Here is a 27046-nt window from a genome sequence, read left to right as displayed (position 1 = left end):
AATATATCAATGTTAGTACTTCGGAGTAATTTTGTAACTCACCATTTTGAGAAGGTTCACTTTTCATGAGCCAGCCGATAGCTAATTAAATTCTACCTTATCACATAACAAAAAAAAAAATACTAGCAGAGCTATATATATATATATATATATATATATATATATATATATATATATATATATATATATATATTCAATGGAACTGACAAACAAAAATAAATTATGTTCATGATAACCACTTCGAATACTATAAAAGAAAATAGATTTAGAAAACTATTATATAAGATAAAACTTGAAACAAAAGCGACACAAACAATTGTATATATTGTTATCGTTTATTAGAGGAAGCTAGAGTAGCACTCAATCAACCGTTGTGTTCTAGAATGACCAAAAATTTAATAGCTTAAACATTTCAACGAAGATTTTCTCCGAAGCAGTGCGCACATTATCTTAAAAAGAATAATGGCTGACCTATTTTCATCATAAAATAAGGTAATTATTTTCCATTAATGGGACATAAATGTAAGAAAAGGAAATATAGACAAAAAAGAAATAATTATTAGAAATGTCAGCGTCTCTAGGGAACACTTTGAGTTAAGTGAAGTTGGATGGACAGTGTCATTTGCTTTCGTTACATATAAACAGAACGATTTGAAACATTATTTTCGGTACGAAAGAAACTATAGATGATGGCAAAAGAAGACATTTTCACACCTCTCATTCGTGAAATGTGTAAAAAGAAGCATGAAGAGAAGAGCAAAGAAACAGAAAATTCCGGGTGGGTTTCTGTTTTAAGTATAAAGACGCGCGCACGCACACATATATGCATACACACATATATATATATATATATATATATATAAAGTATTATTACATATATAGAATGCATATATATATATTATTACATACATAGATTGTGTATGTATATATATATATATATATATATATATATATATATATATATATATATGTATGTATATATGTATGTATATATATATACATACATATATATGTATGTATATATGTATGTATATATATATACATATATATATACATACATATATATGTATGTATATATGTATGTATATATATATACATACATATATATGTATGTATATATGTATGTATATATATATACATACACATATATGTATGTATGTATGTATATATGTATGTATATATATATACATACATATATATGTATGTATGTATGTATATATGTATGTATATATATATACATACATATATATGTATGTATGTATGTATATATGTATGTATATATATATACATACATATATATGTTTGTATGTATGTATATATATATATACATACATATATATGTATGTATGTATGTATGTATGTATGTATGTATATATATATACATACATATATATGTATGTATGTATGTATATATGTATGTATATATATATACATACATATATACATGTGTGTATGTATATATATGTATGTATGTATATATGTATGTATATATATATACATACATATATACATGTGTGTATGTATATATATGTATGTATGTATATATGTATGTATATATATATACATACATATATACATGTGTGTATGCATATATATATATATATATATATATATATATATACATATATATATACGGCAAGTAAGAAAACGGAGAGGATATAAAATCGACAGCTATCAGCCGGTAAACATTTAAATATGTTTATTTATTCAATTGTATTGGATGAATACACACACACATGTATGAGTGATATAGACTACCGAGTGGAAAAGCCGGTAACTGCATACTCAAGGGTGTGAATACATACAAGTATATAGAAACAAATTAGCAAAAATATAAATGGGTGTGCAGGTACTAGTTCCTTACGGCCGTTTCTGCCAAGGGGCAACAAGATCTTCCAGGTTATCTCCATAACGATATATATCGTTTTTGTATTTGGTTTGAAAGTCAACGACAATTGAAAATATTGCAGAAAGCAAGAACAATTTTAGAAAAATAAGTAAAAGAGTGAAAATTGAACCGGTGAGTGTGTTAATCATTAAGGCATTAAAACAGAATGACTCCCCCAAGACCCTGTAATATATATATATATATATATATATATATATATATATATATATATATATATATATATATAATACGAGGAATTATAATAAACACAGTATATTTGTTCCTTCAGCAGGTTTCTGCATTGGTTTTGCCATGATGCAAACAAATTGTCCCCTGAAGGTCTGTTTTGGCATAGCATCCAATCACCTACGGTTTATCCAGCGCAGAGTTTGCAAATAGCCACAATTCTGTAACGTACGGACAAAAGAAATGACATAAATTTGTATTTATCGTAATCTACATTTGCTCTGTATTGCATAACCCGAATTAGCTCTGAGTATCCACTAGTATCCACGCCACTATGCTGGAAGCGAACTGAATGGTTATCATCGACTTCGATGGACCTCGAGACTCCTCACTAGCAGTCATACATCTAAGAGTAGACAAAAGATATAACGTATACATTTGGGAAGAGAGAAAATGTGTGTATGCTTATGTATGTATGTATGTATGTATGTATGTATGTATGTATGTGTGTGTGTGTGTGTGTTTGTATACATACACATATACCTATGATGTTAGTTTCTACATGAACTGTATAGAAATCATGTGATGATTTGATGAACACCACTTCGTTTATGTCTGATTGTGTGTGTGTGTGTGTCCGCGTGTGTGTGTGTCCCCGCGTGTGTGTGTGTGTGTCCGTGTGTGTCGTTCTTGTATTCAACTCACACACTTCTCCTTGACACTCAACTCGTCTCACGTACGTATATACATGCTTATGTACGTGACATATCGTATCAACGCATCAATGAATATTTTTTGTGTTGTACTTAATATACCTTAATTTGTTTTTATATTTCGAATCTATAACACGGGTCTCCTGGGTTCGCCTATTTGTATTATGCTTCGTAAATCACTACCCTATATGTGTGTGTGTGTGTGTGTCTATGTTCGTGAATGTGTGCGTATATGCGTATATGCCTCTAAAAATAAGCACGTTTATGTATATAAATATCCACCCTCACACACAAAATACACGCATACACATACAGAAATACATGCACACATATATATATATATATATAAACATATCTATAGGTCATTTTTGATATATACTTATGTAGATACGATAATAGTCTCTGTGTATGTGTTTACTGATTTGTTTATACTGTCATTTATAAGATCTAGGAGAGGACGTTCAATGGTTTGTGCAGGCATATTAGTTTCACTTCGGCAAATGAAGAAATGACTTTACCTTCCGTTATATATTGCGGTACATGTTCATCTTCAATGTTTTCCGTTTTTACGCAGTTAACGGTATCTGAAAATTTGGTTTCTTCAATGAGATGTAATAGTGTGTACAATTTTTACACCAAGTAACTTTGTTAAACATTAGATTCCGAAAAATATTTTCTTCTTATATATTTTCCCCATCTCTTATTTTTGAAGATATATATATATATATATATATATATATATATATATATATATATATGTTAAATCTCTGAACAAGGTCAGCCACATTTAAGTGGCAAATATATATATATATATATATATATATATATATATATATATATATATATATTAGCTAATTGATTATGCGACCCGGTTTGAGGTCATATAATTCCAACTGAAGGAAGTTTGGACAGATAAAGATTAATATGAAATGCTATTGTGATAAAAGCACAAAGCACAACTATATTTTGGCTTGAAATCAACGTGTTGTTTATTTTGTATCTACATCCAACAAAAAGATAATCCATATACTGAAGTGGAAGAGAGTAAAGGCTGCTATAATCCTCATACGTAAAGGACTTTTCTTATGATATATCAAAGCAAATAATCTCTCCATTTTTGAGCAGCTTTCGTAGACAAATATAAAATGTTTTCGTATTTCCCGTGGCTTTTACTTCACAAACAGAACAGATATTATCTACCTCAATTCAAGTAAGACAATAACACTTTCTTTCCGCTTACATATTAAACCTTATAATGATATCAGCCTGATAATAGAGTATTAAGTCGTAATCTGACTTTGCTCTATCTTGTCCAGATGTACTTTTCATTTCGTTTAGTGCAGAAGGTGATGAATGACCATCTTTGTTTTTGTTTTACTTTCTACTTTAGTTCTTTCTTTATGGGAGATTTTCACTTGTTTTTCTTCTGTGTTTAAAAGGTATAAACTAAAATGAAAACCACTTATAAAGATACTGTTAAGATATTTATTATAAGTCAGAAGGATTTTAGTTGTATTATAGTATTTATAGTTACCCTGTGCCTAATAGTTCAGCTTTGAAACCATTTAACTTGATTCAATACTTCTCAATTCTCTCTGCAAACATTAGAACGGTTTTCATACTTAGAGAATCAACTAACTTAATTTGCAAGTTGTCAGCTTTTTTCACATGTAACACTAAATGATCATAGCAAAATTATACGTTTTACGTTCCTAATTACATTTCTCTTTTTAAATAAATCATGAAAAGCTTTGGTAACTCCGGGTTGTTATACTCTTAAGAAAGCCAACAAACTTTACAAATTAGTCGTGAAAGAGGGCTATTTTCATCTGTCTCACTAAACGGAGAAGCGAGGAGATAATATTCACAACATCATAAATAAAAAATTTATGAGAGAAATATTCTCTACCGTCTCAAAAGTGGGGGTATTTATTTATAAAGTGAAAGCATGTTGCCAACTTAATGTGACAGTCCCATAAAAGAGAAGAATGCTATTGTTATTTAGACCTAGGAAACACCGTTTCCTGCTGGACTTGACACATTTCCTGTATCCTTATGTTTTCAAAGTGGAGACAAGCATCTCCAGCCAAAATAGCCAGCATCCAGAGACTAGTTTCAGAGTCATTACCCATCATCAGTTTGGAGTAGCATGGTTTGCTAGTCGTCGATGCCTATCCGCCTTTCAAAACATATATATTTCAAGTGAAATACATTCACTAATCTTTGAAAATAGAAATAATATATCAACAGGAAACGGTGTTTCCTAGGGCTAAATAACAGTAGCATTCTTCCCTTTTATGGGACTGTCACATTAGGTTGACAGTATTTTATCGTGCTACTATTGTATAAATCTCTTTGAGAGATTTAGAAATATATTATTTCTATTTATTTATGTCTGACCAATATATTTTAGTAAAACAAATTTAATTAGTCTGAAATTATTTTGGTCCTCATCCCATCATATTACTCCGATATGCACAAAATAATATGCAATACGAAGTATGCACTGACAAGAGATACATTCTGTCAAATACAAGGGCATAGAGACCATAAGTGCGTAGAATGCCTTATTCGGTTTGGAAATGCACCCGAATTATTCGTTTGAAATTTAAATAACTGTGGACGAATCTGCAAAATGTACATTGGTATTAAATTAATGTAAAAGCTAGTTATGAAATGTGATGCAAATGTTTCTATTTACATGTTTCTATGTACATGTACACATGGTTGTATATTGCGTATTTCATGCTTAATCAGAAGTATTTGGTTATTTGCATTATTATATTATGTAGATTATATATATATATATATATGTGTGTGTGTGTGTGTGTGTAGCGATTACAGCTGGAAGACATGTTCAGAAACACACAAAGACCGTCCGCTTCGTTTAAACATTTATTTGTAAAATGTTGTAAAAACTTCTGTCGCTCGAAATTGAGACATTTTCACTCACGAAAGTCAGTAAGAAAATTGTGCAGTACGATTTTGCAGCACAGTTTTTGTCAATGAACATATAGTGATGCCATTTTGTTGCCAGTCGTGTAAGATTGAGCTAGATAAACAAAGGTATATCACTTTTGTTTGTGTGTGTGCGAGTGAGTAATTGACTATTCCACTCCCCCAAATTTCAGGCCTTTTGCCTATAATAGAAAGGATTATTATTATTATTATTATTATTATTATTATTATTACTATTAGATAATTTCGGATCTTTATCTTCGAAGTACTTCCAGCAATTAGTGGGAAGTGGTATTTCTTCCAATGCCAAGCAATTTTGCTTTAATTTAAAGTATATATTACTATCGAAATTAATCTAATTAAATTAATAATTAACTCCTTATAAGTAGCAGTTCTGGTCCTGTTTCACTTGTTGTTGTCATTAGTCAAGTAGTTGATCGTTTAACTAATTAAGTAAACGAAAACTTGATTGATCGTTCGATAAATCTATCAAAACACTAAGTTAGAATGGGTTTTGAAAGTCTTTTCTTCGTCAAACCTACACATTCACTTACTCAACAATGTACAAGAACAATACTTACACACTCACTGACATAGATAAACGAAGACTCACAGAACTACACCTTCCCCCACCCCCACCCCACCCCACCCCACCCCACCCCACACACATACACATCCCAAACATATAAAGACAATAACAAAGTCGAGCGGCAGCGAGATTGACTCGACGCAACGAAGCCATGTGAGTGACGTGGTCGCGGATGGTGACGAAAGAACCAGACAAATTAAACCAACTGACTGACGTCTTGATCGGACGATTAAGCAGATAATAGATTAGTTAATTGCTTAATTGATTAACTAGTTGATAAATGAGGAACACGATGACGATAATAATAATAATAATCCTTTCTTCAAGAGACACAAGGCCTGAAATTTGGGGGAGGAAGTGTTTCATTACATCGGCTCCAATATTAGCACAATGCCACCAAGTTCAGGAGAAGGAGTGTCTTCATCATATCGACTCCAGTATCCAACTGCTACTTATTCTGTCGACTCCGAAAGGATGAGAGGCAACGCCCACCTCGGCGGGATTTGAGCTCAAAACGTAACGATGGACGAAATGCTGCTAATCACTTTTTCCGGCGCACCAATAATTCAGTAATAGCATGTGAAATATAATCTTTGCGGATGTTTCTTATCCGCTAAATGAATTTCCTAACACACACACACACATACACACACACACACATATCTATCTATCTATCTATCTATCTATCTATCTATATATATATATATATATATATATATATATATAATTCGCTTAGAGGTTGTGTTAACCTCATGAAGCGATGGTTTAATCCAAGGAAATACTAGTATTTTGGGAAAATAAATGTCCTTAAAATAATAGGTATATATATATAAAAACATACAATTTATATTCATATAAAATGGAGAAAGATGTAAATAATGTGGTTATATTTTTAATAATATTTTTCTATCTTAATATAATAAGTATTTTTTATATACATTCATTTGTATTTATTGTTGGTTGATATATACATTCTTTTATTATTATTATTGTTGTATTTTGACCTGAAGATTAGCTATATTTTTTAATGGAATTGATTTTCGATAGTTTTAATCGATTTAAATATTCTTTCTATTTGAAAATTGGTTATGAAACACGTGTAGTCGTTTTTTAAACATTATCCTATGATATTTACTTTGTATTATATTATACTTATTTATTGTGCTTTTACTTATTAATTTTTCTATATGTGACAGTGGATTTTCATCGATGAGTTCATGAACCTTGGTTCTTTTCCCTAAAACTATATATATATATATATATATATATATATATTCTTTTACATGTTTCAGTCTTTGACTGTGGCTGTGTAGGTGCATTGACTTAAGGGGTTTTAGTTGAAGAAATCGACTCCAGACATAATTCTTTGTAAGCCTAGTACTTATTCTATCGCTTTCTTTTGCCGAATCGCTATGTTACGGAGACATAAACACACCAACATCGCTGTTAGAATATTACCTGGTGTTAGATTTCAATCTATATTTGCTTTAGAATAAAGCATTTTTAGAGAACAGAGCATAATATGAAAGTGAATAAATAATAAACGAACAGAAGATTCTGCAATGAATTTCATTGTGAAATGCATTGGCTTATAACTGTTTCTAGAATGCAGAGTGCACTATGCATTTCATAACCTTATGTTCCTTTCTTATTTATTCTATGTGTGTGTGAGTGTGTATGTGTGTACGTGCGTGTATATGCGTGTCTGCGCGCGCGTGTGTGGGAGTGGAAATTGTGATTTCGGTAAACAGCCAATCGTGCCTCTTGCAAACGATTTAACTCTGCCGAGATAGAAGTAGGTGTGGTCTCAGGAGATTTACTTGTTATCTGCATAGTCTAATTTATAATGTGAATAGAAACCATCTAATGTGATTAACATTATCATTATGCGGTTAAAACGCGACAGAGCGGCGCCATTGTAGAAGAGTTTGAAACAAAAGAGAGGGAGGTTTATAGAATGGAAAAGATAAGGGGAATCACAAGATGGTAAAAGGGAGAAGAAAAAAGGAAGTAAAGAAAAACATCTAGATATACTAGAGTTAATAATGTATGTGTATCTGCACGCACGGTTATATAGATAGATAGATACATACATACATACATACATAGATTTATACATACACGCACACATACATATTAAGATTTAGGGAATGGAATATATAAATATGGATTTTTTGTCGTATACGCTGCAAAACCTTCGATACGAGAAAGTTTACCTTCTTCGTCAATGAAACATTACTGTTCCTGAAGGTTATTCTTTATACCTTCCATTGACTGCTTGAAGCTTACTAACTTCCTACACTTCGATCTTTGGATATTACCTTTACATTTTACTATGCACACTCATGTGCGGGCGCATATACACATACATATATATGTATACATATATACGTATACATATATATATATATCATCGCTGAAAACGCACATGCTTCTTTATTTTATAAAAAAAAAACACTATGAAAATATAGTTCCTAAATCTAAAGGAACAAACGAATGGGTACGATGTCTAATAGCAGCACATTTATCGCGATCCTGTCCCACCCGTTCAGAAACCCCACTTTCTTTCCGCCGAGGAATTATATGCCCCAATATTAGACTATTTTCTTTAGACAATACAATCTGATCGCTTATAAGCTTTGTTATTATTAATTACAGAAATATCACTCGTTAACGCTTCTCAAATCATCGTATTTGTGTGTGCGTATATATATATATATATATATATTGATTTTGACATACCTGTATATATACACATATACATGTATGTATATAAGCTGATTGACAGAGAAAGATATTGTGTGTGTCTTAAATCAAATTTTATGCACAGCTAATATCGCTAAGCTATCAAGATATGGCAAACAGTTATTCCTTATGTAAATAACTTACCGCTTGTTGTTTGATTATTGTGCAGTATTTGCGTCTCATGAAAAGTGAATTGCATTATATTATCTTTAAGAGTACATCATGCTTATATATATATCTATCTATCTATCTATCTATATATATATATATATATATATATATATATATATATACACACACACACACACACATATGTATATGTACCTGAATATATACATTGTTGCACAGACATCGCTTGACAACGGATACGGATACTGCGGTTCGGCAAAACACACTGATGGAATTAGTTCTAGGCTTACAACGTATAAATCCTGGATTCGATTTTTTTGACTAAACCCCTTTAAGGCAATGTTCCAGCATGGCCAGAGTCAAATGACTGAAACAAGTGAAAGAGTAAAAGATTCGGGTAAAGACCCTCTTCGTTCATGAATGACCGTGGGATTGCACCTAGAAAATTTCCCCTCAAAGGTACAAATCCATGCAAGGTTGTTTATGGAGCACCAACATTTGTTCATGTGTACCAGTCTTCCCTCTCCATGCCACTGATGTTATCCCAGGGAAAGGCAAAAGGGGCCGATACAGCTGAGCACCAGTAACGTCGCAACACATTTCTGCAGCTGAGTGAACTGGAGAAGTGTGAAACGAAGTGTCTTGCTCAAGAGCACAACACAGCACAGCACAGCTTGGTCGAACTCACAACCTCATGATTGGGAGCCCAACGCTCTAGCGACTGAGCCATGCACATTCACTTATATATATAACACACACAGAGGAGAGGGTAACGATAGATAGATAGATAGATTGATTGATAGATAGATAGATAGATAGAAAAGTAGATAGATCGATTGTTAAAGAGAATTTAAATGTTCTTGTGGACAAGATCTAATTGTTTATTGTCCAACGGTGACGAAAATGAGCACTTTAAGAACTTTGGAATTGCTATGCATGGAATTAACGACGTCTAGGAATTCCTTAAACACACGAACCGTTAACTAAGTTCAGATCGCGAATCAGTCTGACACAATGAGACAGAGCTGAACATTCAAGTTGCTATGGAATCCAGCAGAAGGAAGAAAGGAAGGAAGGAAGAAAGAAAGGAAGATCTGTAGGAGTGAACCGGTGCTACATTTATTGGTTCTGAAGGGATGAAAACCAAATTTGGTCTCGGCAGGATTTCAGCCCATAGCGAAAGGATACATAACGAATACCAGAAGGCCTTCTATCCTACACTTGAACGACCGTCATTTCGATACCCTCAAGCTAATTAAAGACAACAAAACCAATGAGAAATAAATAATTAAATAATTTTTTAATTAGTTAAGGATATTTATTAACATGAGCAAAAATTTCTGGTAAGTTTTCAAGAATAGGTTGTTTTATTTGTTTAATTTCATTTGGTTTCTGATGGATTCTAAAATTTTCTGTTACATAGCAACACAGATCAAACTCATTGTTTATTTTTTTTTTACTTCTTCTCTAAGTACCTCATTTGCAGACACTCTATCAATATATTCACTGATTGTCATATTTACTATCTTATGGTTAAGATAGAGAGTAGAATGCTAACGAACCGACCTCATACATAATAAGATAATACTTCGTGTTTAGCCCCATTTCAGCCATGAATAAGCAGAGATATAGTAAACCTTGTTCATGGCCATCTCGTCTTATAGTAATTCTCTGTCAAAGATTACAGTGTTCAATGTATCTCATTTTTAGAAATGGATTTCATAGCGATCTGTTATTTCTAGCAAATCAAAAGGTCGTGCATAGACTACCCTCGTTATTCTATTGACATCGACAGAAACAATGCAAAGTTAACTGATGCTAAATTTGAACTCGTTACATACAAGGGCGTTTCTGGTTCCTAGAAGTGGAAGGAATTCAAGACAGCAGCTTACTGTAGCGCCCTCGGTTACATTTTTTGCTTTTTTTTTATATTAATTTTTGCAGTTGTCGATTATAAATCTATGGTATTTTTATACTAACCATACCAGTTGCGAATTATACGTTACGTGAATAGAAACAACAGGCGACACAGAAAGTATGAAAGAAAGAAAGAGTAAGAGAGAGAAATGGAAAAGAGTAGAAAGTAAGTGGGTGAGTGAGTACAAGTGTGAGAGAGAGAGAGTGTGTGTGTGTGTGTGTGTGTGTGTGTGTGTGTGTGTGTGTGTGTGTGTGTGTGTGTGTGTGTGTGTAAGAGAGAGGGGAATACGGGAGGAGGGCGATAGCATTAGAGAAGAGGAAAAAAGACTAAAAGCAAGAGATATACAAAATGAAAAACATAACCAAAGAGATAGAGAGCTTATTGAACATAAATTAAATGAAACGGGTGAAGACTGCCGTGTTTCGATGTTCAGCAGAAATATAAACTCTATAACTAATAATGAAGCCAAGCGCATTGACTCACCAACTCAACACTCCATGGATCGATAATTGATATTGATTAGAAATCTCAGTGGTAGATTAGCGTTTCATTTCAGCAAATTCCCTGCACTCTTTCTTCAAAGAACTGGAATACTGCTGATTTTCGTTTTTTATTTTTCATCATTTATTTATTGTTTTTTTCTGTTAATGGAAATTCTTCAAATGATAGGAATGAAGGATTATGAACCTTCATTCCCATCATCGTCTCACATTCACCATATACCATCTTATTCCCTTCCACCCTCTTACCAATTCCATAATCCTTATCAGTCTTTCCTTCATATTTATAGATGTATCTCTATTTTATCCAAAGCTGCAGGCATGGCTCTGTCGTTAAGAAGTTCGCTTGATTTTTGCGTTCAGTTCCACTGTGCGGTACGTTAGCAAATGTCTTCTCCAATAACCGTGGGCTGTCCAATATTTTGTGGATAAGTTTCAACGGAAACTGAGTGGAAGCCAGTGGAACATGTATGTGCTTGTGTATCTCTCACTGTAGTGCGGCTTTGTTTGTGTAAATTCCTGTAACCTAGTGGTTTGGCAAAATGGGATAAAATAAAATAAATGCGCGAGAAAACAGTGAGTACTGGTATCGACTTAATCGACGTAACACTTCGAAGTGGGCGCTCCAGCGTGGCCACAATCCAATAACTGAAACGAATGAGTAAATTAAATGATTTCGCTCATGTGTACGATTTCATCCAATCAGAAATCGCAACCATCTTTGTGGTGACTGTAAAACATTACAAGGAATGCTGCCACAAAGACACACCAAAACATCAAGAAGATATTAATAAGGACACTACAGCTGCAAAAACCTATAAACACAGACGGAGATTCGCTCGTATACAATTTTCTACTTTCATCATCGCAACCACCGTCATAAAAATAATAGCTCCAACCACCAGCGCAATCTATATTTCACCAACTTGGTTCTCATATTATCGTAACTATGAACAGAGTCACGTTCACTACGACACTTCACTAACTGTTGGTTTAGTGCTGCACATTGATAAGATTCATGCCGTATTATCGATTGTGTTATTTGTAAATGAACGGCGGCGCGTGGTTGAGTGGTGAGGGTCTTGCACTCATGACTGTAAGATTGTGATTTCAATTCCTGGACCGGACGATGTGTTACAGGTTTTTCCTTAAGCAGCAAAACACTTCACTTTATGTTGCTCCAGTCCACTCAATTGGCAAAAATGAGTAACCATACAACGGACAGGCGTATATATTCATCCTCTAGAAATTGGCCTTATGAGCCGATGTCTCAGGAAGGCCTATCATCCTTTTTTCTTAATTATTATTAGGAATTGAACAATTTATGAGACCATCGCCTTTGAAAGATATAAAAGTGTACTTTGAGGAATGTTTAGCTGGTATGTTTAGTATCTCTAGCGAATTGAAACCTGTTTTGTAGCCATTATCCAGCAAAATAAAAGCAGCCATTAATACTTGCAATGTAAAAATATGAGAAAATAACTAACGGCCATTAATTTATATAATAAAATATATATTCCATTTATCAATTTCTTAATTAGTGGAAATCGAAAAATTTGCAGAAGAAGGTTTGAATCGATTGAATCGATTAACAGTTTGTTGCATCTGCTGATTTTATCAATCTTTGAATAAATAAAAAGATGGTTGGTCTCGGCCGGGTTTGAACTCTAAATAAGCCACGAAATTACTAAATCAAATAATATAATTTCTCTGCTGCTCTTCAGATCCCATCTAGCCTATTGCTTTCTCGTGTTTCATCTTTTACTTGTTTTTTTCATAGGTTTGTCACCTTGCTGGGACACTGCCTTGAAAGGGGCCAGTTAATTAAATTGACCCCGTACTTATTGCTAAATCTGGTGTTTATTCTATCGTCCTCTTTTGCCGAACCGTTGTGCAACTGGGACTTATCCAAAACTTATCCAAACTTTCCTTTCCTTCTTTTTCCGTATATGATGGTGTGAAATTGTAAGGGGATTTCATTGTTATTGTTAACAGAAAGTGCGACCACATAGATGCCTTCTCTTTATTTCGGCAATGCATCGTCAAATCATGAGACAAATTCCAGTAAAAGACTGGAATGCCATCCAGTTGGATCTTGATCCCACATCTGGTTGAAAATGAATAGAAATAAGGGGAAGTCACAGCTATAATAGGTTTACTGGATCAGGTCAGTTTAGGGCATAAACCACAACGATCTCCAGCAAAACAGTCTCTAAACGGTCAGTTAACGTGCTAGAAAACACTGCTAATTTGTTAATTCTCCGTTAATTCACAGTTTAGTGCCTATTAAAAAGAAAGGGCAGAGGCCGTCAGTTTAGTCTTAGCTTTGGGACCATAAAAGGACGAGATGGTCACACCGGTTGAAATTTATATATATATATATATATATATATATATATTATATACCCGGGTCTATTCCCAATTAATTTTTGGAGGGAGTAACCACAAGACACACCAGGCATTCCATTTATTTCCCAGCTCAAAGAGGTGCGCCCCGTCCTATGTTCGGGTCAAGGCATAGAACGCAATCCCTTGAAATGCTATTGATTAAAGTTTTGTTTTATCAGGGGTTACAACTTGGGGCCAAATAACTAAAAACCGAACAAGACAAAACACCTTCAACGTTGTTATTAACTGCCAATACAACAACGGCTTCACCAACACAATCACTACTCCTGCCGCCATTAGCTCTATCAGTACTACAATGGTAATGCTTGACAACAATAATTACAACAGAAACAGAAAGCCGTCTTTGAAACCACATATAATGCGTTCAACATGGTAGGTGACGTTATGTGACAAACTGCACCCATTATACTAATATAACATAGGATTCAGTGAAACAGATCGATAATTCTGCACTTTATGATTATATCAATGGATTGATTGAATGCATTGGATACGAAAAGCCTGGTTATAAACACAAAAGATCACTGTCTGTATTTAGTTCAATTGATTGGAATAGCCAGAGTATTGAACATCGACATAAACCTTTCATAACCAGTTAGATAAGCAAGCAGTGTTCAATAGTTTGCATAACCTGGCTTTGGTCAATGCAAGTCGAAGAGAAAAAAAGTCTGATAATATAACGATTATAAATAATAATGCGATGAAATCAAAATGCCCGAGGGTTAAGGTATGGTGCTACAATGGCGCGCATAACGAGTTCAATGCTACAGCATGGTCCCAATTTGGCCTTCCGGCCGAGGCTGTCTCATCTTTTTTCTACTTAGCAACTTAAATGTTCAATCAATACTTGCCCTATTTTTTGTTTCACTTTTAAAGATAGTAATCAGGATGTGATTTGAGTGAGATTTGAGTGTTATCTTCAGCATTTCGAGTGACAGGCCCGGCATTACATTTTTTCCTTGCGAATGCGTAGATACGGGTGTTGGTAATGGTTGAGTGGCGTTGTTGGTCGTATGGTGATTGTATTGGTGGTGGTGGTGGTCATCGTCGTCGTCGACGTGTTGGTGGTAGTGTTGTTAGATGCTGGTGGTGGCGGTGATAGTGGTGGAGTGTTGGAGTCGTCGTCGACATGTTGGCAGTGGCGGTGGTGGTTGTGATTGTGATGGTTGTCAACGTTGACGTTTTGGTGGTAGTGGCTGTGGTGTTAGTGTTGTTGTTAGAGGTCGGTGGCGGTGGTGATCGTCGTCGTCCTCACCGTTGTTGCTGTTACTGCTTGACCCTAGGTCAGAAGTGACCAAACAGACAATCAGAGCTTTAATTAAAGGCACGTCAGCCATGACCATCATGTACGTTTTCAAACAACTAAGACTTCATCATCCAATATATCACTTCTTTCCATCTCCGGAAAGTTAAAAGACAACGGTGAACTCATCGGAAATTTCAATGTAAAGATCCAAATATAAACATTTCAAAGCATCCAAAGATTTTGGCTATTCGTACTTTATCTTTGACTATATACTTCAAATTTTAGATATAAAGTTGTTTCACTAGCTCGCCTAACAAAACACCGAATATTACATTACAGCATCTGTTTTATACCACTTGTTTACCTTGAAAAAATTCCCTTACGAAAAAAAATAGAAAACAGTCATCTTATTGTTTTAATATAAAAATATGAAACTTAAATTTTTCGATGCACGTAAGTTGCTAATGAAAGCGTGTGGTCCTCAAACTCAAATGTTCACATCCTGCATAGGTCATCGCATGGTGTCCTTGAACGATAAGCCTCCGTTCACCTTGTTCCAGTTTACTCATCTGCAATTAATACAGCTGAGATGCTGATGCATGTCACAGCCCAGATACTCCACTGGGTCAAGGGTAAAAGAGGTTGAGAGAATCTCCTAAGTCTAATCGTGGCTGCATTGGTACCTAAAACAATCCGCGAAAAGGCGGAGGCAAGCCACACATTACAAAAATTCACTCGCTCGCGAGTGACGAGTAGCTTGTATTTCTTGATAAGCTGTTAATACGGGTGAAGGTTAACGAGAAATGCAGTCCTCGCTTAGTAAAAACAGAAGCCAACGACATATACGACGTGGCTTTTCTAATATATCTCTCGTATCAACAACAGCAATATTTTATTTATTTGTTTATTAAATGAAATTCTAAAATATGTACATACGATTTTGCTTTTCAAAAAACTCCTCACCTATTGCTTTGATCCAACATGAAACCAGGTCGTTTGTCACCATCAACAATGAACTCACTACAAAAATTAACACAACTTTTACAGGATGTGATAAGTTCAATTCTTCCTCGCGTGTGGCACCATTTTACAAAGAAAAGATGCAAGGTGTCGAACGTTGAACTGTAAAAACGTATAAGAAATACAAAATTATTATTAAATCTCGTATAAAATATAGTTGAGTTGGTGTATTATTTCGCTTCCAACAATATATCATAAAAACTAATGAGGAAAACACAGACTAGAATAACAATGATAACGAGTTGGTTATTGTACTTTAATAAAATGTTTTTATATTAGTTTTACAATATGTCATCAACATATGGTGTATAACATAATTTCTCTTTTCTTTTTATTCTTTCAGATAAACAGAATTCATCAACGGAATGCAGCTGTTATACAGGAATCTTCAAGAAGAGAAAATGCGCATTGAAATAAAAATTAGTCTGACGGTTTCCTGAAATTACAAGAGCAAAATTTCATGTTAAATTCCAATTGATGCCAACTCTGTCAACGTTGACAATATGACGTATTATTTTCATTATAAATCAAGAGGTTTTATACAGAAGCTACTAAACTTCAGTTTATAGAAGAAGTAACTGCAAAATGAACTCAAGACGTAAACTCCGCCGTCTTTACTTCAGTTTAGTTCTTACAATTTTGGTTTGGGTTTCATTCGCATTTTCCGTCGCCCCAGACAATAAAACAGGAAAAGCTCTCATCCCAGGAGATATTATTCTTGGGGGATTGTTTCCTGTCCACCAAAAAGGTGAAGGGGATAAACCATGCGGTGAAATAGATGTGCAAAGGGCCATTCAGAGATTAGAAGCAATGTTATTTACGGTAGACCACATCAATCAAAATACTTCTATCCTCCCCGGAATCACGTTAGGTGCGGCGATTCATGACACTTGTGCTCGAGCAACGTATGCCCTCGAGCAATCACTTGAATTCGTCAGAGCATCTATCAGTACATTAGACGCATCTGAATTTGAGTGTGAGGATGGGTCGCGAGCAAAAGCGAAGTATATTCCAACAGCTGTAGCAGGTGTTATTGGTGGCTCTTCGAGTAGTGTTTCGTTACAAGTAGCAAACCTTCTAAGACTTTTTCACATACCACAAATAAGCTATGCATCAACGAGTGCAGCCCTCAGTGATAAAACGCGATTTGATTATTTTGTACGTACAGTGCCACCGGATACTTTCCAAGCAATAGCAATGGTTGAACTCGTCCAAGCTTTTAACTGGACATATGTTTCAACGGTTGCATCACAAGGAGACTATGGTGAATCGGGAATTGATTATTTCCAACAGGAGGCTCGTTTGAGAAATATTTGTATAGCTACTACTGTTAAAATTCCTACCAATTCAAAAACCGAAACTTTTAAATACATAATCAGGAGATTGTTGGAGAAGAAAAATGCAAGAGTTGTTATTCTCTTCGTCCGCATCGAGGACGCGACTAGTATACTCGAGTCAGCCACAAGAATGAACGTTACAAACCACTTTGTATGGATAGCTAGTGATGCTTGGGGTCGTCAACCCCATCCAGTTAAAAACAACGAGAAAGTAGCAGAAGGCGCATTGACTATAGAACTTACTTCAACGGTAATACCTCAATTTGATGATTATTTTCAACGATTAGACCCTTATCTGAATACAAGAAATCCATGGTTTACAGAGTATTGGGAAAAAGTTCACAGCTGTAAATGGAAGACTGAGGAGCGGTCGGCACCATTGCTTCTAAATGAAATGCCACATCAAATATGCAATGGCGATGAAACACTTGAACCTGGATTCTATAAACAAGAGGGCAAAGTACAGTTTATTTATGACGCCGTCTACGCAATGGCTTTAGCAATACATAGAATGCAGCAAGATGTCTGCCCTAGAACGACGAAACTTTGTGAGCGAATGAAAAAGATTGATGGTGAAGTCCTGTTAAAAAAATATCTCCTCAACACATCGTTCTATGGTAAGTGTGTATTTCTGAGTAATAAATATATAAGGAGTGTATTATTGTTTATACATAGCAGATGTATATCTGATTTAATGGGAAGATATACATAATAGCAGAAACGTACGAATAATCATTTTCAGACAATTAGGTTTCATCTTAGGTTCCATCAATCTGAACTCCGATCATCTCCAGATAGACTATATGTGGATATGTAGATACTAGCGGACTTAAGATTCGGGCAAAGAAATATTACTCAATTTTAGAATTTAAACGTGTTAAACAAACATGATGGTGGTTTTTAGTGTGTGCTAATAACGGATGTGAGGAGGCTATAATGCTAACACCATGTTCCTTCATCTTACCTAAATATAATATGGTTCATGTTTATAGTTTCTAGGATTGATTGGTAAATCAGACGTCTGACTGTTGATTTAATCGTAATACATTTATTAAGTGGGAAGAGAAATCGTCTGTGATAAGCTGTGCCGCCCTCAGTATACAAAATATTAATTTATTACGTAGCCTTATACATCAACATTACATATCAAATCTCAAAAAAAATGATCAAGTTGCCAGAGATATAAATATATTATTAATATTCCTTATCAATAGTTGAAACTTTTCCTTTCGGCAGAAGTGAAGTCGGTCGAATTCACATGCTGGCATTCAATTAACACAACAGGTGCAAGTGTCTCTCATGTGTACGGTAGCTTTCATATTCAGGTGTATTTAAGATAGGACAGACGAGAATAATATTACTGGCATTCATTGAAATTGAAAAGAGCAGTCGCTTTTGATTTATATTTATACATACATACGCACATATGTATATATATAAATATGTGTATGTATATATAAATATATGTATGCATATATATATATATATATATATATATATATATATATATATATATATATATATACAGTTTCTTTTCTTTTTGATATAATAATAAATCAGTTTGTATAGATGCTTCGACAACTACCCTTCTTATAGCTTCTTATATTGACACTTCGTTTCGTAGTAATCAACTAGAAGATCAATAGCATACAGACATACAGAGAAACGCACACACCCCCGCAGACATACACGTAACTGCAAACAAATATATTGGTATGTGTACGCGTGTAGCATTTTATATAACAATACGAAATATAGACTACCTATTTTGTGTATGTGTGTGTGTGTGTGTGTGTGTGTGTATGCATACATGTGTATATGTGTATATGTGTGTGTGTATATATATATATATGCATGCAGAGAGAGAGAGCAAGAGAGGAGCAAGAGAAATAAACGCTCTAACATATACATATATCTACACGTATATATATGGGGGGGGGGTGTATATACATATGTACACGTATGTGTATATACATATGTGTGTGTGTGTGTGTGTGCGTGTGTGTGTGTGTGTTGTTACTATCAGGTGAAATATATGTGATCGTATAAGTATGTCTGCGCGTACGTATAAAATTACAAATTATATATAGAGAGAGGCAAAGAGATATAAATATATGTATATATGTGTGTATGTATATATACACATTGATATAATTGTTTGTGCGTGCATGTGTGTACAATCACCAGATGCAGTGAAATACAAGCTATGAGCCGAGGATGGGACAATCAATAAGTAGATGTGCACAATGCTAAGTTAAAGAGAAACAGCTCGGTAAAGACATAAAAGATTGAGTAAAAAACACATATCTACGTATAAGTATAAAATACATATACACACACATATATATACACACAAAGTTACGGATACAGAAGCGGTGGGAAAAGAGAAAAGGGATATATAATGATGATGGCAAGGAGTGATAATAGATGTAACGGACGATAGAGAGTGCAACTGAAAGGCAAACAAATATAGCAACAGGTATGCGTATATAAGCACATATCTATCAGTGTACACTGGGTAGAGTTATGCATACTCTGTGTACTTCGTGCAAACACGTTTTGTGGGTAGTTTGGTATATATAAACATATTCATAGATACATTGCCAATCCCAGCGATCAATTACAAAATCTCTCACCATATGTTCACGTGTGTATGTGTGTGAGTACATGCGTTTGTATGCACTTAATTATGTGAGTGTATGTTTATGTATGTATGTATGTGTACATACACATGCTCTTATATATATATATATATATATATATATATATATATATATATATATAATTCTAAGAGAGTTAGAGGTTGTGAATCAAACCAACTGAGGGGCAATATCTATCCAATATACTGCTGGTAGAAAAACCAATTATTAATACACAAGTGTTTTTATTGCATGGCATTTACACTACTGAATGTAATAAATGGGTGAGGGTAAAAGGTTGTTTTACTCTTAATTTATACGGCAAGAAGAAAATGGAGGGGATTTGGAGGTGGTATTCATCAACTTTTAGACATTATATTATGTCTATTTATTTATTTTAAAAAAATCAATTATAACGATATACATACATGTATAACATATGCTTTTGATGTATGAAAATACCCGTAATTATCAAAATATATTACGGAGAACATAGAAGGTTCTACTTTGTATGTTCTACTTTCTATGTTCTAAGAAGCGGAAGAGTATGCGTTCCAGTTTGGTGATGGTAGGGTCGGGACAAGGGACGACGGTCATACGGTACTCGATGGCGGATGCGATGTACGCGTTCGCTACCTCCGCCCGACCGTTTAGTTTTCTCTCGGCCCATTGCTGGGTGAGAGTGGCCACCCTAGTCATTATTTCGCCCCAGTTCTTCTCCATTTGGAGGTCCGGATCGAACCAGACTCCGAGCAATTTAACTGGTCCGTCGGTCCAGCATCCTACGATAGAGACGCTGTTGGACGGCATGGGCTTGCTTCTCCACGTGCCCAGCCGAAAGCCCACTAATTTTTCCCGGTTAGTTTTTGCTCCCGTTACCGCTTCGTATTCTTTTAGTGTCTCGCCGACCAGGTCGATGTGCTTGTAACTCGACACTATGACTGTGACGTCGTCCGCGTATGCAGACACGCTCCTCCCGCATCCCAGCTCCCGTGCGATGCCCCTCAGCGTCGCCAGCTTCCACAGTAGTGGCTCAAGAGTCAATATATACAGAAGCGACTAGAGGGGGCATCGTTGACGAACTGAACGCATGATGTTAAATGGTCTGGATAGATGACCATTTACGCGAACTACCGAGCGATGCTGCCGTATAAGGCTGCATTCCAACCGCGGAAGATGGAACCGAAACCAGCCGCTTTAAGAACAGCCTCCAAGTAGTGATGGTCTACCCTATCGAAAGCTTTTGATTGATCCAAATTGATTAGCGCCCCACTCATGCCAGGATCGTTAACTACCCTGTCTATGATGTAGCGTATCAGATGTAGGTTGTCAGAGACACTCCTACCCGGCACGGCGCACTTTTGCGCTTTGTCGACTAGTTTCTCGATGACAAGCGCCAATCTGTCGGCTAACATCTTGGCCTAGATAGATAGACAGACAGACAGACGTACAGACAGACTGACTGACTGACGGATAGATAGATAGAGAGACAGACGGATGGATGGATAATAGATGGATGGATAGATGGATGGATAGATGGGTAAATACATAGAAAGATAGGAAGGTGGATAAATAGACAGATAGATAGATGGATGAATAGATAGATAGATAGATAGATAGATAGATAGATCAACAGAATATATTCTCTGTAATAAGAAATACATTTTTACCCGCCACGTCTTTATAGCTGGATGAATGATAAATGTTATTTTTTTTTTTTGGCCTTTTGGCTCCGTTTGTTTTGTGCTGCTTAGATTTCTTTATATTTTTATTTTTAATTTTGCTGACGTTTTGTATTTGTTCTCTAAGAAACAAAAACATAGGAATCTTTCAAATCTACTTCTTATCAGATGAGCTTCGAATTCTTCTGTGAACACTTACGAACAGGATATATGTTGGGGTCTTTAACAGTCTAAGATATAATCAATGCTATAAGTATTCATTGTTAAGCTACACATAACAAGCGCCATATTTAATCTTTGAACTTGGAGAATAATAGTAACTTCTTTTATACTAAGCAAGGCATTAGATTGAATTGTTGAATCGGAGATTAGCTCTTGCATCATACGTCTATCCCCCCCCACTCTTTTTGCATTTCGTATATTTTTTTACATGCTTATTTATTTGGTTATTTTACTAATTTATTCATATGCATTTATGCATTGTTATAGGATGAATTCACTGTAGATGATTTGGGATGTAAAGAATTCTACTTATATATATATATATATATATATATATATATATATATATAAATGGGGTTCGGGTTATTAAATTATTCATATACGTGTGTGTGTGTGTACATATATAGATTAGGTTGTTATGGATAAATCAAAGTGATTATTCATGGTGGATTGAAACGTTTTTTAGTAATATTTGTCAGTATTAATATTAGATTCATCATCATCATCGTTTGTATTTGGTTTCCTTCCAATCAGTTTGATTTTTTTTTTTGTTGTAATTTCAGTTTATTGGTTGATAAATTTTACTGTCATTGTAATTGATTAACCCCAGGCCAACAGTAATCGATGAAACTTATGGCCAATGTCAATCCAGTCGTGCCCATTTTATCTTTTGCTTTACCACCGTCAGACACAGTATCTAGGAAAATATTATCCACTCTGACGATTCTTGTTCTAAACAACAATGTTTGTTTGGCGAGAGATTAGGTTGCTATTTTTAGCATGTCGAAAAACAAATAGAAAAGTTACACTGCTGCTATCATAACTTCATCCCTGTTGCTGTTCATTTTGTTTCTGTTGCTGCTTTAGAATTGTCATTTGGTCCTTTCTATTGTTATTTCCTGACCAAGAATTAGGGCGTGCCTAGTGTATTAATTAGCTTCCGTTGCTCCCTTAACTCTTTCGATGGGTCGTAGGGACACCTTCATGACATGCAATGTATCTCATACACAGCTCATCCCTCGAGATGTGTTACAAGCCCGATGTCTTTCAGAAGATAGAAATACAAACAGAAAGAGAAGAATCAATCCCACTAAGGTTTTGTACTTTATTTCTCGACCGCGAAATAGATCCAGTTCTCATTTGATTCCGGATTCACTTGCCTTTCATTGGAAAAGAGCTTGAAAGTATTTTATTGTCTGGTAGCTGTATTGGAAGGCGTTTATTTGACGAACAAGAAAGAGAGGGGTGAGGAAAAGCTTCTCCTCTCAAACAACATCACCAGCAATAGTTTTTAGATTTCGGCAGATATTAAAACTGTTGGGAATAATGGCCCTTTAGCTTTGCCTCATGGCTATAGTCAAGTTATGACAACTGTTCAAAATGGCAAGGGCACTTAGCTCTCAATTGATGCCTAGCTCTTTGAATCAGTATTTGCAGATCGTCTGATTGTATATGGATTTATAAATTTATATCTACCAAATCGATTAAACAACTATACTCGTCCCATAATATAAAAAAATAGGTTTCTAATTCTCTTCAACTACCCCAACCACAAAAGCCTGGAACCTTGGTCAGGTGTGCAAATAAATACAATTACACCGTACTGCAACCAGGTTAACTAATTACATTATAACAAAATAACTATATCAACACGACTATAACAATAGTAATTGAAGTAATGAAGTCACATCGATGTTATTGTGTATTTTAGTTAAAGCGTAGATGTTGATATTAAGTATGCATTTATTCTATTACATATATCCAGTCGGGACACGGAAGGGATTAAGCATCGCTGTTAACGTTTTCTATTTATACGTAGCAGTAGCTAGGGTCTTAACCCCTTCCAGTCTACACTCTCACAATATGTACGAAATGAAGTGCACACACGGTCAATGACGCAAACAACAAAACAAATTCCTATTTTTTCTTCCCTATATCTGAATATTGATGCACTTTATAATATGTTGAATTTTCTGTCCTAGATAAAATAATCCTCTGCAGTAGGCACATGCTCAGAAAGGGAAGGGTGCTAGGTGACTACATCAATTCCAGTGCACAACTGGTATATATATATATATATATATATATATATATATATATATATATATATATACCTGTTGTGCACCTGAAAAAGCTGAGACTAAAACGAAATAGAATAGTCTCGGCTTTCTATATCCTAACTTAAAATTCTACTGTAATGTATTCTATACTAGTATTCTATACCATCCTATTTAATGAAATATATACTCAGGGCAGGTCCCGTCGGTTTTAATAAATATCATTATACTAAGAAATAAAGGTATAATAATATACGAACAGTGAGTGAAATGAAACTTTCGATAAAATTTTCGTTTTGTTCCTGCTTATTTTAGATTAAGATCCAGTGACGGTGAATTTATGTCTTCGAGATCTCTATCCAGTAATATACTGGAGTCTAGGCAATAAAATGTATCTATTAATCTGATTGCACAAAGTTTTCCATTAATTACTTACAAGAAATAGTTTTTCAAATTATGATTTCTTCTTAATAAATATTTATTGTATATCTTTCAGAAAATAATGTTCCCTGAGGGATAATGATATTAAGAACCGATAATAATTTTAGAATTCAGGTCTTTCAAATCTATTATCCGAATTAAATTAATATTTCTCCTCGTTAGCGTAAAAGAGAGGCGGGAAATAAACGTTATTAAACAATTCTCAATACAACATAAATGTATATGATAATTTGATTATTTATCACGTTTATAAAATTATTCCTTTTAGATATTAATAATAATCTTCGCTACTAATTTTGCTTGTTTGTTTTTTTTTTCTTTCTCATTTGTTCTTTCCAGATGGGTACGGCGCCCAAGTTCAGTTTGACAAACAAGGTGATGCGCTTGGCCGCTACAGTATATTCAACTACGCATACGACAACCTTACAGGCCAATATGCTTATAAACACGTAGGAACGTGGGGCAAAAATCACTTGGAACTCACTGGGGATGAAATTACGTGGAGCGGGGGAACAGACCTAATACCAATGTCCAGATGTAGCAGACCCTGCAATTATGACGAGGTGAAATCGGTACACGACACTTGTTGTTGGATTTGCATCAAGTGCGAAGACTGGGAATATCTGTATGATGAATACTCATGCAGAGACTGCGGCCTCGGCCGATGGCCCAACGCCACTAAGCGTAGTTGCTTTAGTCTTGAGCTTCAGCACATGACTTGGAACAGCATCTACGCCATCGTGCCGCTCTCACTGTCGTGCCTCGGTATCATCGGTACGGTTACTGTGATGGTAACTTTCGTACGATACAACGACACGCCAGTTGTGATGGCATCTGGCCGAGAGCTCAGTTACATGCTTCTCAGTGGTTGTTTGTTTTGTTATCTAATGTCATTTATACTTATAGCCAAACCGTCAATGTTCATATGTTCCGTACAACGGATCGGAGTCGGTTTCGGCTTTGCAATAATTTACTCGGCGCTCCTAACTAAGACTAACCGTATATCTCGAATATTCTACAACGCTCGCCGCTCAGCCCGGCGTCCCCCATTCATTAGTCCACGATCTCAGATCGCAATAGCTAGTATCTTAATATCGATTCAGATTGTTTTTACAGTAATATGGCTGGTTTTGGAACCACCAGGCACTCGACATTATTTCCCTTATAACAAGAGAAATGAAGTTATACTCAAATGTAAAACGCGAGATATATCGTTCCTAGTTTCATTAATATATAACATGCTTCTCATTATAATATGTACTGTTTACGCTGTCAAGACAAGAAACATACCAGAAAACTTCAATGAATCAAAATTTATTGGTTTTTCAATGTACACAACGTGCATCATTTGGCTTGCATTTGTTCCGATTTATTTCGGGACACTGAACGCATTCCAGGTAAGTTTATTTAAATATTAATAACTGTCATTTGTGCATTGAATGAATAATAATATTACATATATATAAGAATAATGGAAAATAGAGACAAACGCTCAAGATGTTACTTAAATCATTTATATCACCATATCACCGACATATGTTTCGATAAGTGCATTAAAATAAATCTGAGATAAATAATGTGGAACAATGCATGATTCCCATCAAGGAGGATATAATCAACGCCCACCATATCAGAATTGGCTTCTCCAACACCAATAACCTCCTATAGATTATATCCTCGCATAACAACTATATTCTTAAAGGTAAAAGGGTTTCATTTTCCATTATTCTTATGATTTCCAAAACACGTCTCGCTTTTCCCCGGACTTACCTCCCACGCAAGTGTCATTATTAACTCCTAGGACGCTTATGTGACATCTGGCTATCTTCTAGTTGTTCCTCTGGATCTTTCTTATAAATTGAACATTCATATATGTATATATAAATATATATAGATATGCAGGGCAGGGAATCGTCAATTAGTAATAAAATTAATAATTAACAATTTTGCCGGGTAGCTCAGTATGCAAAAACCTTTTCGGTAAAAAACATTTATAATCATAAATATATAGGGATTGACAGTAACCTGCTTCTCCAACATACTGAGAATTCAGAAATAGCAGTCAAAGAACTACTGATTTCAAAACTACAAATTATTACTCCAGATTGATAGCGATATTTTTGATACACACAGAACAAAAAACAGTAGAGAAGAGTAAAAAGAAAACACTTGCCTTTAGTTAATTTAGTACGATCGTTTCACAGTTAAGAGTAAAGAATACTCTATTCTGATCTTCAGCTAAATATTCTAATAAATTTGTTAATGTCTAAAAAATTTATTAGAATATTTAGCTGAAGATCAGAATAGTGTATTGTTTACTCTTAACTGTGAAACGATCGTACTAAATTAACTAAAGGCAAGTGTTTT

The 27046-nt window shown here is 34.7% G+C and overlaps 1 protein-coding gene across 7 annotated transcripts in view; it reads left to right on the top strand.

Annotated features, from left to right (window-relative positions):
* Positions 1-27046, top strand: part of LOC106869985 (metabotropic glutamate receptor) — a 386369-nt gene that overhangs the window by 272160 nt on the left and 87163 nt on the right. For all 7 annotated transcript variants that reach the window (XM_089360478.1, XM_089360475.1, XM_052971958.2 and 4 more), the window contains 2 exons: positions 16645-18255; positions 25019-26076. In XM_089360478.1, the coding sequence (XP_089216604.1) occupies positions 16887-18255; positions 25019-26076 (2427 nt within the window). In that variant the 5' untranslated portion in view covers positions 16645-16886. The remainder of the gene's footprint in view (positions 1-16644; positions 18256-25018; positions 26077-27046) is intronic.

This window comes from Octopus bimaculoides, chromosome 11 (genome assembly GCF_046866305.1).
Source record: "Octopus bimaculoides isolate indiv1 chromosome 11, ASM4686630v1, whole genome shotgun sequence".
Classification (NCBI taxonomy): domain Eukaryota; kingdom Metazoa; phylum Mollusca; class Cephalopoda; order Octopoda; family Octopodidae; genus Octopus; species Octopus bimaculoides.
This window is presented reverse-complemented; position numbering and strand designations above follow the sequence as displayed.